Genomic DNA, 14,772 nt, shown 5'->3' with positions numbered 1-14,772 from the left:
CAATTATTTATTAAGGGTATTTCATTTTATCAACGTAAAAAGCCCCCCCACCTTTTTTTTATGACGCTTTTAATCACAAAATCGTGTCATGTAGATATGGCGAACCCACGTGGACAGCAATGTATCTGCACCTTCTCTCTACATAGTGAATTGCAGTTTTCTGTATTTGTTGCTGTATTGTTCGCCCCCACCCGACGAACAAGCACAATATATTTTCCCTCACTCATAACCACATGCAATATACCTGACATAATATTACCAAACATAACCTCCAGACTTTCAGTCTAATTCAAAAAAGGACTGGAAAACAACGATCACTCTTTATATGATTATATGGCACTATTTTAAATGTACGCTCAGTTTTAAGTAAGTGTTTTATTGTAAATTCCTCATTTTAGACTATAAACTTGACTCTTTGTTCTGAACTGAGACTTAATTAAGACACTTGAGTATCACACCACTGTTTTAACAGCTAACCAATTTAATTTGTGATATTATCCTGTACACACCTCCAAAATGGGGTGCTTGTTTTTATCACAGAATTATCAGACATTTTTTGTCAGTCATTCATATTAGTACGGCATGAGTCTTTTAAGGGCAAAAGAGACAATTTAACCACTTCATTATAAAAGTAAACATAGTGAAATGGCAGTGCTCGGTATAGAACCAAAAGTACTGTTAATCTCCCCAAAGTTTGTCAACAGAAACCGTTTTGAGGAATAGAAAAAAGCTCCCATAACTGACAACATAACTTTTATTAGGCATCATAAAGTTCAGTTTTACATTCAGTACAGATTACTTTTTACAATCTCAACAGAATAGCGGCTGAATGTCTTTAAATACAAAAGTATTTACAAGTGTGTGTCAGGGGCGCACCATGTGTTCTAAAAAATATTTTTTAGTAAAAGCGCCGACCCACAGGTCAATGTAAAACATGATATTTTACAAAGACAACTCTAAAGTTCCTAAAGCTCTCATCGCAGTTCAACTCGTGGATGGATGGTGTTCATTATTATTTTTATTTGAAGCCTCCATCACTGTCACCATCCGCCCTAAGAGTCCAAGCAGTGACTTTGTGTCCTCCTCCATCCTGTGCATCAGATCTCTACTAAACTGGAAGAACCGTTCATCTGACCGCTCCAAAAACTCCAACAGGCCATCGCTTGGTCGCTTCCTTTTTGCTGCGTACACAAACAATTGAAACAAACAAAGTGGGTCCTCATATCCCTGTTCCCAGTAGCACCCACAAAAATAAGAAACCCAACTCGCCAGTTATGTGTCAACAATGCTTCTTACCTCTCTTGGTTATTGTTGAACTTTCCTTGGAGCTGCAGGAGGGTGAAGGTGAGTTAGACGGAGGAGGTGCTAGTAGTGGTGTTGCTAGTGATGGTGAAAAGCCATCACTGCTATCAACCAACGAGACCTCAGCAGACGAACCTAAAAAGAACATAACAATGGTGTTGAAAAGTTTCAAATAAAATCAAGTGACGTTGGCCTACGTAGTTCAGGTGTCGGACTTCCAGAGCCATGACTGAAACTACTACTGTAAAAATATCAAATCAATAAAAAAAAAAATGGGTGCATTATTTTAATCAACCAATAACCTGATGTCGTCCACAAAAATATTTTCAACTGATTTACTGTTCATGACCTTTGACAATGAGGAGACAGCTGTACAAATTGTACCTCTTTTGGCACTACTTGTTGCACTTATTTTTGTATTGCAATGAAGGGGTGGGGGTTCATCAGTGTCTGCAACAATGGCGTGGTCATTGGTGGACAAGCCTAGAAATAATCAAAAACAAAAAGGTTCAAACATCGAAGACCAAACCAAAAAGACTGAGTGTAGATAGATTGAACACAAATGGTAAACTCTAACGCTAACCTGTTCCGACATCTGCTTTTGCACTTTCCGCCAGGACGGAGGGTGAAGTTGGGTCGCATAGAGGTGGTGGTGCACAAGTAATAGCTGTAATCATGTTGTCCTCATCGGGCAAATCTAGAAATAACATCCCAAATGAGGAACGGTGTTTGAATGTGCTCTGTGTTTATAACAGTTTTGTTTATTTCTAGTCTTTTCTGTTCTTTGGTAATCAGCAGAAACAACATGGCTTGAGTTAGTTCACCAAAAACACTGGTTTCAGGCTAAAAAAAAAAAATTCAAAGTAAAGTGAAATACATATAATGGACTGAATACACAAAGCATGTCTGCGTTCTGTGTTAGGTAGCATGCTAACTTTTGACGCCATTTCAACCTTTGCACCAAAATAATGAATATACCAAATAATAGCATTACCCCATGTTACCACACATGTAACAATATAGTTTATTTTCAAGTCAGATGTTGGTTGTCCTAGTAGGTTGAAACATATTGACAGTCAAGTGGAATGTGACCTTTCCATCAGAAATGCTCTTTAAAAATCTCTTAAGTTTTATTTTTTAAATTCCTATATTAAGCATAGCATTAGTTTTTAAACTGTGCATAATGGCACAGTAGCCTACACTAATATTGATGATGACTGAATAGTTGATTTCGGCTACAAAACAAAATAACCACGTACACTCATATTATAGTTCATAAACGTTTTATATTTGATCAATAACACAATAATTATTTCACATTTTAATGTATTACATTATAAATGTTCAACTATGTAGCAATGAAACCTCTGCTTCTTTGTCGAAGAGCACTTTTTAATGTTGGCCATTATGGTTGTGTGACATTATTAGTACATAGGTTTCTTACCATTACCAACCCCTGCAGATGGGTCAATGATGCTCTCCAGTATAGCAGTGGCAGGACTGATGGGCTCATTCAACGAGGGTGACTGTGTGTTGCCGAGCACAGACTCCATCATTTCATAAAATGGCATTTGTGCCAGGTCACTGCGATCCAGGTACTTCTTCTTGTCCCTGTATTCCATTTTCAGTTTCTTTAACTTGTTGTTGATCTGTTCCGCGGTTCGGTTGAAGCCGGCACTCGCCATCTCCAGCCGAATGAAGTCGATCAGCAGCTTGGCCCTGCCCCCAAAGGCGATTCTTGACTCAGGTGACGACCACAGTGCAATGAGACAGCCCGTCTCCTCCACGGACCACTCTTGCTTCTGCTTCACCGCAATGCTTCGCCCTCGGCTGTTGCGTCTTTGGCCGTATATGGCTTCCATCTGACCGAACCATTTCCAATCGCTTCTGTACAAACTGCCGCGGTGACCGTGGTCCTTTATGGCTTTGTAGTCACTCTTCATCTTTTTCAGTTTTTCTCTGCAAGTCTGAGGACTGCGGTCAAACCCGTGCGTGGCCATTTGCTGGGAAAGTTCCAGGTAAACCTTTTCAGTTCGGGCTCCGTCCAGCTCCAGCTGTATTCTTTCCTCAGCCACTAATTTCAAGAAAAGGGCTACCTCGCTTTCTGACCACCGAGTGAACTTTCGTTCAGCCATCATACTCGAACAATAACAATAAAATAATCATCTAAAACAGAGCTTGTATAAAGATGGAGGTTTACACTCGGCTCTGGCGCTTCTTGTCGCACAGTAATGTTGTAGGGATGATGTTATTGCTCGACCAATCCGGGACTATTACGTCATATGCGTCCGATGTCCGCTTCCTTCATCTTTGTGTTAAACCGGTTGGCAAACTGAAATAGAGCATTACCGCCACCCAATGATCTGTAATGATTACTGCTTTGGCTTACAATTTTAGCCATCGCAGCAAGAAAAAAACCTCCGCTTTGTAACAACTGTTTAAAGTCATGAAACTGTTGGGAGGGTGGCTTCGGTTTTGGAAGGGGAAATCTGTGCAGGAACATTCTCACTAGCTGAGAAAACAGTTCTGCACGAAAAAAAGTCATAAAGCACAAATGAGAAATTGTGTCATCACTCACCATAGACCAAAAGTCTCTTATTTTAAAAACTTTTCTTTTTTGGCATAAATCTGATTTCATATTATATACATACGGCACTGCAGGTTTTCTATATATAATAGATAGGTAGGTCTCTTACTTAAAAAAATATATCAAGAAAACTGATATTGCGGGATGCAGGGTCCTCACAATCATTAACTGTACATGAACATCGAAAAAAGACAGTGTGGCTAAGCGGAAGCATGCAGGGGCCTTAAACCCAGAGGTCGAAAGATCGAAACCATCCTCTACTAACTGTACACACATTTTTAATAATTGGGAAAAAGAAACATATGTACACAATTACACATATAAAATCAGCTTTTAATTGAAATATAAGATTCCTTTTATTCTTCTTTTTTTTTTTTATAACTCGTTGTGTACTGACAGATTTTGACACTGATAAATAAGCCTTGTTAAAATCATCTGAAAACGAGCATATTATGATCTATTTTCAATGTACATGCATTGCCTTTGATGGGAAGATGCCCCCAAGTCCTAACAAGGTGGCCAAAAAAGGGGGTATTTATATTTACACTGTAGGCTAATTTAGTTTTCTGACCAAAATAAACTTGTGTCATCTTATTTTTTTTAAACTTTGCTAAATGATCAGACAACAATCAGTAGGCTACTTCACAAATTGTTCAACCTTTATATGGCTGCTGTATCATTTTAAACGTTTTAGGGCAACTAAAAACAAACAAACAAGAATGACAGAGAAAGTAAAATACAGGTAAAACAAAACAATTTATATCTTCACAGTAATATTTTCAAGTACAATATAAAACACTTGCATGTGAAATTAAGTGAAATTCATTTGTAGTCCAAACTATAAAGACACATGTTCACTCACCAGACAGTAAAACACAATTACAAATATGCTCAACCAAATGTTGCGTTATATGGCAACACCAGTAACACTAATTAAGTAATTTATGCAATGATTGACGAAAACAAACAAACATTGGTCTCGCATTACATCATAATTAGCAGTGAACGCTGCAACGCTAAAAAACAGTTGTAAAAGATGTCCAAAAAAGTGGATCACACTCATTCCAAAAATCCATCCATCCATCGTTAATTGTTTTGTAATGCTAAATGTGTTCTTTGAGCTTAAAGCTATGGTTTACACAGCAAGTCACATATTTTGGGGGCTGATGACAGTTTGTCCATTCGGCATGCCAGCACATCTGTTCAAATAACGACTATGCCCTCAAAAATTACATTTGGCCAACAGAGACCAAAGTTGCCTTAAAAACAAAACAAAAAAAACTAACTTATAATAGGCAGCAATGTTAGCAAATGTGTCCGAAGTCAATTGGCCTACACCAGGCAGGCTCCATGAGCAGATGCACCGTCAGTCAGTCCGAGTTGGAGCAGGATTTGGACAGTCGTTCCAGTGAGCGCAGTTCTGCGGTCAGTGAACGCACCATGCGTTTTGACTTGACGTTTATCTCCCGCGCAGCCAGGAGGGCGTCATCCAGAGAGCGTTGCGGAACAACGCACGGCGACGTTCGCGACCTCTCCTCCTCTTTACTACTGCTTACCTTTGAGGGAGAGCCTGAGTTGTTGGTGTACACGTGGACGGGTTGAGGTTGGAGATAAAAGCTAAAAATGAGAAAACAGTAAGGAAAAACACACATTTAGTGTGACATCTCACATGAATACATTGTTAAATGGTGTGTGGGGGTCAGGTGGCTTACAGCAGTGGTGTTGGGCACACGGCAGGTGGTGCCACTGCGCTGGGAGACTCTGTTGGTGTGCAACTGGAGATTCTGGGGGTGTTTGAGTCTCTGCAACAGTCTGTAAAACACAGCACATTAAATACCCCCTTTTTTTTGTTTTGTCCAATCAGATTTCAGCTTCTATGAGTTGCCACGTCAATGTAAACTTCCCAGGACTTTAAGACTTTATTTCTATTATTATTATTTTTTTTATAATCAATCTTAATCAGATTTCAGATTCAATAAACAGCCAGCTAGAAGGCCTCTGATTGGTTCAGAGAGACTCAAGGGGTATTCATTGTGTGAAACCAAGAGAGGATGGCTGCCGGACATGATTGAAAATTAATTTTCAAGGCGGACTTGAAAAAAAACAAGGTCATTAGAGGATAAGTGCTTTGTTTTGTTTTAACCTGCTAACGGATTTGCTTGTTCTGACGATACAATCCTATTTTAGCTCCATGATGAAGCAAAAATGAAAAAAAAAAACAAAAAAAACACGTAAGACCACCGTTCGCCTCACCGATTACGCTGGGGAACAGTTTTTGTTGTGTTCGGCCTGACAGCTGTTTTGAACTCATTTTTGGGCTCAGAACCAAAACGGATCTGTTTTTCTCTATCAAGTTTTTGAGCTGCAAGATCCCCATTATGTTAAATAAAAATCAAGTAAATGTCTATGTATGTAAATAAAACACTATGATGGAATAGTTGAAAAGTTTTGAAAACTAAAAATAACAGCATAAAACGAACATGGTTTCAAGGTTATGAGAAAAACTAGCACTAATCCTGCTATGCTCGCTTTCTGTTTGTAGATATTGATAGTACTGATAGGTAGTTTATGGCTACGTTCACACTGCAGAGCGTGATGCCCAATTCGGATTTGTGGGTAAATGCGATATTTTTATGTACTGTTCACATTGCTAAAACAAATGCGGCATCTAATGTGAAAGAAACGCGCTCGTGATACGACTCGCATGCGCAAAGAGCACACGTCAAGTGACTTACACCCAAAACAACGACGCCACGTTGCAGTGATCACGTAAATGTTGTCCCGACTTACATCGTTTTAAGCCAGCCAAGCCATCGAGGCAAGCGAATTTTCTGTGTCATATGCAAATTTAGCTGTGCCAACGCACGCTACAGATTGGTGAACTGGTGGACTCGTTTCGCGGACGTGTTAGGAGTTCGATTTATGTGTCTTCGTCTGCATACATTATGCAAATTCAGCTGTGCGAGCGCCTGCCCACCTGGTTGGTGGACTGTTTTCACGCTCGTTCCTGGTTGGCCGCTGTCCTCGGGTTCCTCGTGCGACAGTTTTGAACGTGTTGTTTACAAACAGCAACAGAAATCCATCTGATTTATTTTTTCATCTCATGTCGCCAGAGTAGCGAGGTTGGACGAGGTAATTTGGGGGAAATGAGGGGACACTCCTCAACCTCCTCATTTCATTGTGAAGTCTACCGAAGATGACGTCGCGTCATCGCCGTTCGTGATGAACCGTCTGCAGGGCTGAATTTCTACTGTCGCCACACATGTCAACTTTATGCTTCATGTTTCAAGTGTGACTAAATTAAAGACAAATAAACATTTAACACTATTACTCAAAACAGCGTTGTATATTCACAGATGTGTCAGTTGTCTCCCTTCCAAGCACGGATGCGTGGGGATGAGCGTTCACAGTGCAGAGCATGCATACATATCCGATTTATAGCCACATATGAAAGAGGCCTAAGTCTGGTGTAGAAAAAAATCGGAATTGTACCGTTCACACTGCATGAAAAAATGAGATACTTGTGAAAAAATTGGGAATTTAGCTACAGTGTGAACACAGCCTTAGTTATAATTTCAAACAATCACAAAAGGTGCTGAGCGTTCCCAGGGTCAGCTGCATTTAAAGTTACCTGAAAATTTAACTCCCTGGGGTTAACGCAGTTTTAAATAGATATTTTATTAGATGCTCATTCAAACCCAAAAATGTGTACAGAAGGCTTTGATGCAGCTTCTGACATGACGAGGTGGCCGAAAGCAATTGTAGTTATTACAAAAAAAACGGCCAGCGGGTGGCAGCAGAGTATAAGAGATCAATCAGGGTCATGTTGCAAATTGCAACAAGCTCTTTTTGTCAATGTTTTCAACAGGAATGTGAATATGAATGAAACTGCAAAACGGAAACAGATACAAATATACTTTTTTTTCTTGATGAAAAAAGAGATTCTAATCTTTATTTTGGTAGGTTCCATGTTTTTATAGTAATAGAACACAAAATTCTGCGGGCCTTGCAAAATCTGTCAAAATCCAGTAGAACAGCCGGGAGCGAAGGGGGTTGCTTCAGTGAAAATGGCTGCGAGTGAATGAGTTTTAAAAAGGCCAATACCGACAGTTTTCAAAATGCTTGTTGTATTGTTATATTGGCCTGGCTGATGTCTATCCCTAATTGAATGTTAGATATATTCCAATAAGCTATACAGTATTTATATTGTATTTGAGTGTTGATACTCGTAAAACACAATTATTCTTGATAACTAGCTCAGTTGTAATTGTTTGTTTGACCGCATTGCCTCCCCCTCACCTTGTTCATGGCTCGTCTTGGCATCAGAATGTCCACAATGACGACAGTGGTGACAATGACAGGAACACAATTGGGCTAACTCTCGGTTGCCAACAGCTGCTTCTGAGGGTTAAAAAGAGCCACAATCAAGTTTGACAACTCAAAGCGCATGCGTAGATGATGGGAGACAAAAGGTACGAGCTCTCCGAGGATGACACCATGCTGCTTACTTTCCGAAGATACTTTGTGATGTGACAAACACTGAGAACAAGGAAGAACTCCACTTGTCCTGCCGTCATTGCCATCGGCACACTCGGTATGATCCCGCTCTGCGAGATAAACAAATCGGATGTCATTTAAACCGTTCTCCTGACTTGGTTATCAGTTTTTAAAGGTGACATATTCTTACTTATGTGCTGGACTTGAGCACATGTGTGTGAAGGTTGGCTGTCATCTGTTGCAATCGATGTTTGAGTGGATCTTGACACCAGAAGTCGACAAGCCGAATTCTCATCCTCTGTCGCAGTTGCTGAAACATAAAAATCATCACATACAGACTATGATATTCAATGTTCCCACATTTATACATATATAGAAGAATTTGGAGGTAAATGTTGATGACAGAATGAAGTGTTATTTCCGATAAACCTACATGTGTCAGGTTGTGTTTGCTGTTTGTGTGTCATTCTTTTCCTGGCTGCACGCCTCACCACCTTCTCCACCTCGTTCCCATCAATCGTCCACTTCTTTCTGCTGCTTCCACTTACATTGCTCAAGTGCTCTTGCGACCTAAACAACAAATGGACAACAAATTGAAATCATGTCCAGAAGGAGCCAGATGCTGAGCTGTTAAAAGCACATTATACAGTATAAAGAACCCGGCCAGTCAGTTTATCAATGCTATAATGACAAGATTATACAATTGCAGTACTGTTCTTGTGGTCTCTTCATTGAGATGTAACAAAAACAGAAGAAAATGATAAAAGGCGGTGAAAATGACAAGAATTGAATATGCCAGGTGTGTCCAATCTATGAACCGGGAGCCATTTGCGGCTCACTATCCATTTTTCATTTTTCTAATTACATTTGACATGGCCTACAAAGAAAGTAAAAATAAAAATAAAATAAAAAAAGGAGAGAAGGCTTAAATTGGGTTATATACACTGTAGAGTTTTTCTAGATATGCAAAAATACAAATAAATTCATTGCCACTAAAATAACAAGTTTGTCTTCAAAACACTGTGGTAAATGAATTCAAGTTAATTTTGCAAACAATTATCGTCTTAGTTATCGGTTATCAACACTTTCAAAATTATTGGTTTATTAGTATCGGTTGAAAATCGCATTATCGTGCATCCCTAGTTATCACCTTTAACAGAAAGCTATTATGCAGTTTTTGAAAAAAAAAAAAAAATATATAAACAACCTACAAATAATTGCCTGCTTGATTATTTTTTGTGTTTAATAAATAAATAAATACAAGCAGCCCTTGCATCTTTCCAATTTTTCTCTAAACGTTTGGACACCCTTTTTGTACGCCCTTACATTCCATTTGAAATGCTGGGGGGCTGTATCTGTGAAAACACTCATTTAGCTTTAGCCTGGCATTCTTTTTTGACATGGAACACCAATAAATCTAAACAAATTTTAGAAAACTAGTCTGCCTTTCATATATGAGTTTTTTAACATTTACATTTCAAGATTCTTAATCATGTCGTGTTCATTTGACACATGAGCTTTTAGATTTAAAAACAGGGAAATAAATAACAGTATTCAGCAGTGAAAATAACATTTCAAACATGAAACGTCACTACTGCCAGTGAAATGTTTGATGAATATTTTAATAAGTCATTATTAGAAACTCCAAGATAAAAACTGTCCCACAACGTCATAGCGCTGGACAGAGTGTTGCTGCTCTCTTGTGGGTAAATGTAAAATTGCATTTAGTGTGTATTTTATTCGCTGGTCAAAAGGGCCACACGTCATTCATTTAATGAGAGGCTTCGGGCATACAAAAATTTGACCACTGGCCACGTTTGGCCCGAATTTTGAGAAAATGAACCAACCTGAGGGGATGTGAAGTTCTGTGGTGAGTGCAGTTGCCTTGACTGGAATTAGTTACAGTAAGAGGGTTTGTCTCCCCTGTGTGCTTTGGCGTGGTGGACTGCAGAGCTTGACTTGAATCACTATGAAGAACACAAAGTTTAAAGTCACATCTAGGAGAAAGTACAATTGCAAAGAAATGATCCCCCTCCCCCCCTCATTGCAACTCATGTCAAAGTTCAAACAATAAAGGTGCGGGAAATGTGAGTGCTGTATCTGTGAAAACACTCAAGACAACACACATAATACACACAAGTGAGTTATTCCACACCAAACCATGCAGTGGGCAAGACACAACAGGCTACCTTTTATATGTAACCCTACTCATTACCAGCCAGGCCTGAAATAAAAAACATGGAATAAGGCTTGTTGTCACTGAAAAAAAGGCCCTGTCAGCATTTCATGAGCTGTGAAGATTGAGAGTGTACAAATAAATGGTTACAAAAGTCTTGTGTACAAGTGTCTGGAGGGATGCTTTGTTTGCACAGACGTCGTCATGGCAGCTGCTGCGTCACACACTCACTTGTGAATCACCACCTGGCTGGACCTCAGCGTTTTACGAGAGTCGCCATGGCGATGTCGCACAGCAGAGGAGGAGGAGCTTGGGGAGGAACAGGGGAGGGTTTCTTCATACCCATCACCTTGTATGTCTTCAGACACAGTATGGGCGGGGGTACAAAAGGCATCAGGTTAAATACAACACAGGAAGAGAACAAAATATAGCTAAAGTCTTGATGTTTATGCCATTGTTTAACTCATTCACTCGCAGTCATTTTCACTGAAGCAACCCCCTTCACTCCTGGCTGTTTTACTGGATTTGGACTTATTTTGCAAGTCCCACAGCATATTCTGTTCTATTGCTATAAAAACATGGAACCTACTAAAAGAAAGATTAGAGTCTCTTCTTTCATCATCTGTTTTACAGCAAGTAGCATGAGAATATAGCTAAGTTTCATCATTATTCACAAACCTGTTGAAAATATTGGCAAAAAGAGCTTTTATTCAACATGGCCCTGGTTGATCTCTTATACTCTGTTGCCACCTGCTGGCCATTTTTAAAAAAAAAAAAAAATAACTACCATTGCTTTAAGCCATAAATACATTTTTGAGAGTGAAAGCATTACAAAAAAAAAACGTTTATGGGTGTAAATGAGTTAATTATACATAATGAAGTGATTTTGAGGGTTTGATGCTCGCTGTTGACATTTATCAAACACAAGCTGTTTTCTCTGTGCCAGCTCTTATACATAGTCTGGCTTAAATTGACTTTCTGTTACCAAATAGTCACTCCACCATCTTCGACACACTCTTTCTACCGCACTAATCCGCCCAGTTTGGCGGGGACCGAAAAAACACCGACAGCACTAAGAAACTAAGTTGCAAACTCACTGCTTTCACTGTCAGTCCTGGTTGAGTCTGTGTGATTGACCCACTGCCTTTGTTTGCGCTCCCTCAGAGCGGATCTCCTCACCGCTTGTTGGAAATATTCACTGGGTTCCACTGATGTGCGCTTGTGTGATTGTGAGGAGTCATGAGATGGTGTTGAGGTTCGGATCATCTGAGGCTTCACTGAGCTCACTTCTGCAGGCCCTGAAGCACTGCGAATAAGAGCCAAGAAAAAAATGATTTCATTGTCATTGCTTAGTGGTGTGTGGTGTCCTTGTTGAGGTTTATGGTTACCTACTCACCGCTTTGGGGCTCTGTAGTGGCAAGACCTGTGAGTTGAATCCCAAATCTGATGACTATAATCAGAACCAACAAAGCCGCTGTCTGTTCCTGGAGAAATGACCCCGTCCTGCTCAACACAGCACATATGTACATGCATGCTAATTGGTCTAAATGTTCAGTGAGAATCCCTTTAAGTCAGTGGGTCACTGCTGACCTGAGAAAGGACTCTCCTTATGCCAGTTTGAGGTTTGGCACTTCTCTTCTCGGATGTACTGATTTCTGCCAGACTGCTCTGACTGCTACTGTAGGACTTCCTCATCTCCTTCCTTTTCCTGCTATGAGGAGCATGAGTGAGATGCACGGTTGAACTTCTGCAAAATAACACAACACAACATGAAACGTAATACAAAACATATCAGAGCATCACGTGCATGCTTACTGATTAACGTCTGCGGCTTGTTCAGCGCATGGTGTGTTGAAGTCGGAAGGATTCAGGTTAACTAGTCCATCTTCCTTCTTGGTCAACTCTTCTGAATCAAGCAACAAAGGCGTATTTACAGTCTGGAAGGAGGGACAAACATATGGTTACATACTGGACATTTACTACAGATACACACATGTTTTTTGTTAGGACACTTGCAGCTGCACGAAGAGCTGGTTTTGAAAGTCCTGTGAACTGACCATTACAGCAATTTGACTGGCCAGATATATAAGCATGTACTAGGTCATTTTGCACCATTAGTGCTCTGACCCCGATTATGTTTTTAAATGGTAAAAAGCAGCAGAAGTTACAGATTTGATGCCGCTCTGGAAATTTAGATCTGAGTCTAGAATGACAACCTAGTCCATAGGTGTCAAACTCCGGCCCTGGAGGGCCGCATTCCTGCAAGTTTTGGATGTTTCCGTTCTCCAACACAGCGGATATATGATCAGCTCATCAGCAAGCGCTGCATAAGCCTGATAATGATCCTGCTGATTGGAATCAGCTTGTGTTGGAAGAGGGAAATCTCCAAAACCTGCAGGACAGGAACATTTTAATAATCTTTTCTTAAAAAAAGATGAATTACTTTAAATTATTAGTATTTTTTTAATAATCTTTTCTTTAAACAATAATTTTAATAATTTTTTTTAAATAATATTTTCTTTTTAATAAATTTTTTAAATTTTGATAAAAAATAATAATAATATTTTCTTTTAAAAAAGAAAAAAGAAAATATTATTAAAAATTAGGGGCGTCAAGCGTTTTTAAAAAAAAATCGTAATTAATCGCATGATTTCACTAGTTAACTCATGATTAATCACACATTTTATATCTGTTCTAAATGTACAATAAAAAATTCTAGGTTTTCATACTCTTGTTAACAAAAGTGGAAAAAATAGAAATATTTCAAATACATTTTTGACGTTTATAGCCGTCAATGGCAGTGAATGAGTTAAATTATTATTATTTTTTATGTATCTTTTTATTTCCAAATAGTTCAAGAGACCAAATAAATACAAATAAGAGTTCCAAAGTTTAATAAATCAGACAATGATGGCACGGACTGTCATGAAGATAAGATTTGCACCATAAAAGGAGAGTCGTACCCAGTTCTCTAATCTATGTAAAATGATTATGTGGTCCACTGTATCAAAAGCAACACTCATGTTCAACAACACAAACACAGAAGTGTAGTTCTTCCTACATCACTAATGATACTTTTCTTTCTAGGGCTGCACGATATTGGAAAAACATGCGATATGTGATATAGCTGCTGGATCTAGCGATAGTGATATTATTGCGATATTTAACATGCACCTAAAGAAATTCCATTTTTAATATCTAATGATTTTTTTTTTCATGCAGCAAAATAAGCAAACTCAATGTATTCTTAGTTAATTAATTCTAATTACCTCTTGATAATCAACTGTTGGACTGTCAAATTCAGATAAAAGTATAAAATTCCATATGTAATTATTGCATATCATTGCAATATGCATATTGCATGGGCCAATATCGCGATATTGATATTTTTTCGATATATTGTGCTGCCCTATTTCTTTCTTAAACTTTTATTTTATATTTTGTAATGTGTTTTTATATTCAATAAACCAATAAAAAAAAGATGCTTCACCCATATCAGCGCTCAACCGTTCCCATCATTTATGACCTTAATCAATGCAGTTTCTGTGCTGTGATGAGGAGGAAATCCTGACTGATCGACAGTTGCTGATTAACAATTACCATTACAGAAAATAATGTTCATCATTCTGGCTGTAGTTTGCAATGACGTATGGCCTTATTTAATGTAGCTACTTAAGTGACATTCATTTTTTATTCACTGCAAACAGCCGCAATGATGAAGATTTGTAGTAACTGTCAAAAGATGTCAGTTATTGGGCTTCATTATTTTCTTTTCTTTTTTTTTTTTCTCTGGGCTTCATTATTTTAAAGGTAACAAATGTACCGTACGTTCCAGACAATATAATACTTTTTTTTTTTTTTACGTTTTGAAACCTGCGGCTTTACATGTTTAAATGATCTTTATTTATGATTTTTTTACTGATGAGCTTCATGCTGCCAATAGATTTTCAGAATTTCATTGGTTGGATGCAAGACGAACATATCCCAGCGGACAAATGAAACACTGAATACAGTATGAATATCAGTCATTTCCATATTTCAGTGGGAGGCTTGAATGATGAAATATTTTACCAAAAGTGGCCGCATGCAAAGCGAACTACTGCAGAAGTTTGCCAGGGAAACCGGACAGCGTGGAGCAGTGTCAAAAAATCCACTGCAGTATTACGAACAGCTCAAGCTTGCCTTGCGATGTAAGTAACACTGACGGCGA

At 38.8% G+C, this 14,772-nt stretch overlaps 2 protein-coding genes across 9 annotated transcripts in view; both read right to left on the bottom strand.

Moving 5' to 3' along the window:
• Positions 1-740: 740 nt before the first annotated feature.
• LOC147162168 (uncharacterized) lies at positions 741-3,531 on the bottom strand. Its single transcript, XM_086097075.1, has 5 exons — positions 2,747-3,531; positions 1,886-1,999; positions 1,687-1,785; positions 1,297-1,437; positions 741-1,181 (listed from the first exon to the last, which is right to left on the bottom strand). Exons 1-5 carry the CDS (start codon positions 3,438-3,440, stop codon positions 985-987), a joined length of 1,245 nt encoding a protein of 414 aa, XP_085953201.1. The 5' UTR covers positions 3,441-3,531; the 3' UTR covers positions 741-984.
• A 670-nt stretch (positions 3,532-4,201) lies between these two features.
• The window catches only part of akna (AT-hook transcription factor), a 21,951-nt gene continuing 11,380 nt past the window's right edge, over positions 4,202-14,772 (bottom strand). For 7 of the 8 annotated variants that reach the window (XM_086097470.1, XM_086097477.1, XM_086097478.1 and 4 more), the window contains 12 exons: positions 12,378-12,499; positions 12,153-12,309; positions 11,959-12,065; positions 11,660-11,868; positions 10,794-10,938; positions 10,234-10,353; positions 8,820-8,956; positions 8,577-8,696; positions 8,398-8,496; positions 8,189-8,290; positions 5,602-5,701; positions 4,202-5,506 (listed from right to left, as the gene is read on the bottom strand). In XM_086097470.1, the coding sequence (XP_085953596.1) occupies positions 5,260-5,506; positions 5,602-5,701; positions 8,189-8,290; positions 8,398-8,496; positions 8,577-8,696; positions 8,820-8,956; positions 10,234-10,353; positions 10,794-10,938; positions 11,660-11,868; positions 11,959-12,065; positions 12,153-12,309; positions 12,378-12,499 (1,665 nt within the window). In that variant the 3' untranslated portion in view covers positions 4,202-5,259. The remainder of the gene's footprint in view (positions 5,507-5,601; positions 5,702-8,188; positions 8,291-8,397; positions 8,497-8,576; positions 8,697-8,819; positions 8,957-10,233; positions 10,354-10,793; positions 10,939-11,659; positions 11,869-11,958; positions 12,066-12,152; positions 12,310-12,377; positions 12,500-14,772) is intronic. The other variant, XM_086097476.1, reaches the window with a different exon arrangement.

Source organism: Leptonotus elevatus, chromosome 15 (genome assembly GCF_054856555.1).
Source record: "Leptonotus elevatus isolate MCC_2025b chromosome 15, RoL_Lele_1.0, whole genome shotgun sequence".
Lineage (NCBI taxonomy): Eukaryota > Metazoa > Chordata > Actinopteri > Syngnathiformes > Syngnathidae > Leptonotus > Leptonotus elevatus.
This window is presented reverse-complemented; position numbering and strand designations above follow the sequence as displayed.

Excerpts from the sequence above, each read along its gene's own strand:
- LOC147162168 (XM_086097075.1), bottom strand. The coding sequence starts at position 3,440 with ATGATGGCTGAACGAAAGTTCACTCGGTGGTCAGAAAGCGAGGTAGCC. Across the intron at positions 2,000-2,746 it reads ATCTGCAGGGGTTGGTAATG|ATTTGCCCGATGAGGACAAC; the intron begins GTAAGAAACCTA and ends TGTTATTTCTAG. Across the intron at positions 1,438-1,686 it reads AACAAGTAGTGCCAAAAGAG|GTTCGTCTGCTGAGGTCTCG; the intron begins GTACAATTTGTA and ends TGTTCTTTTTAG.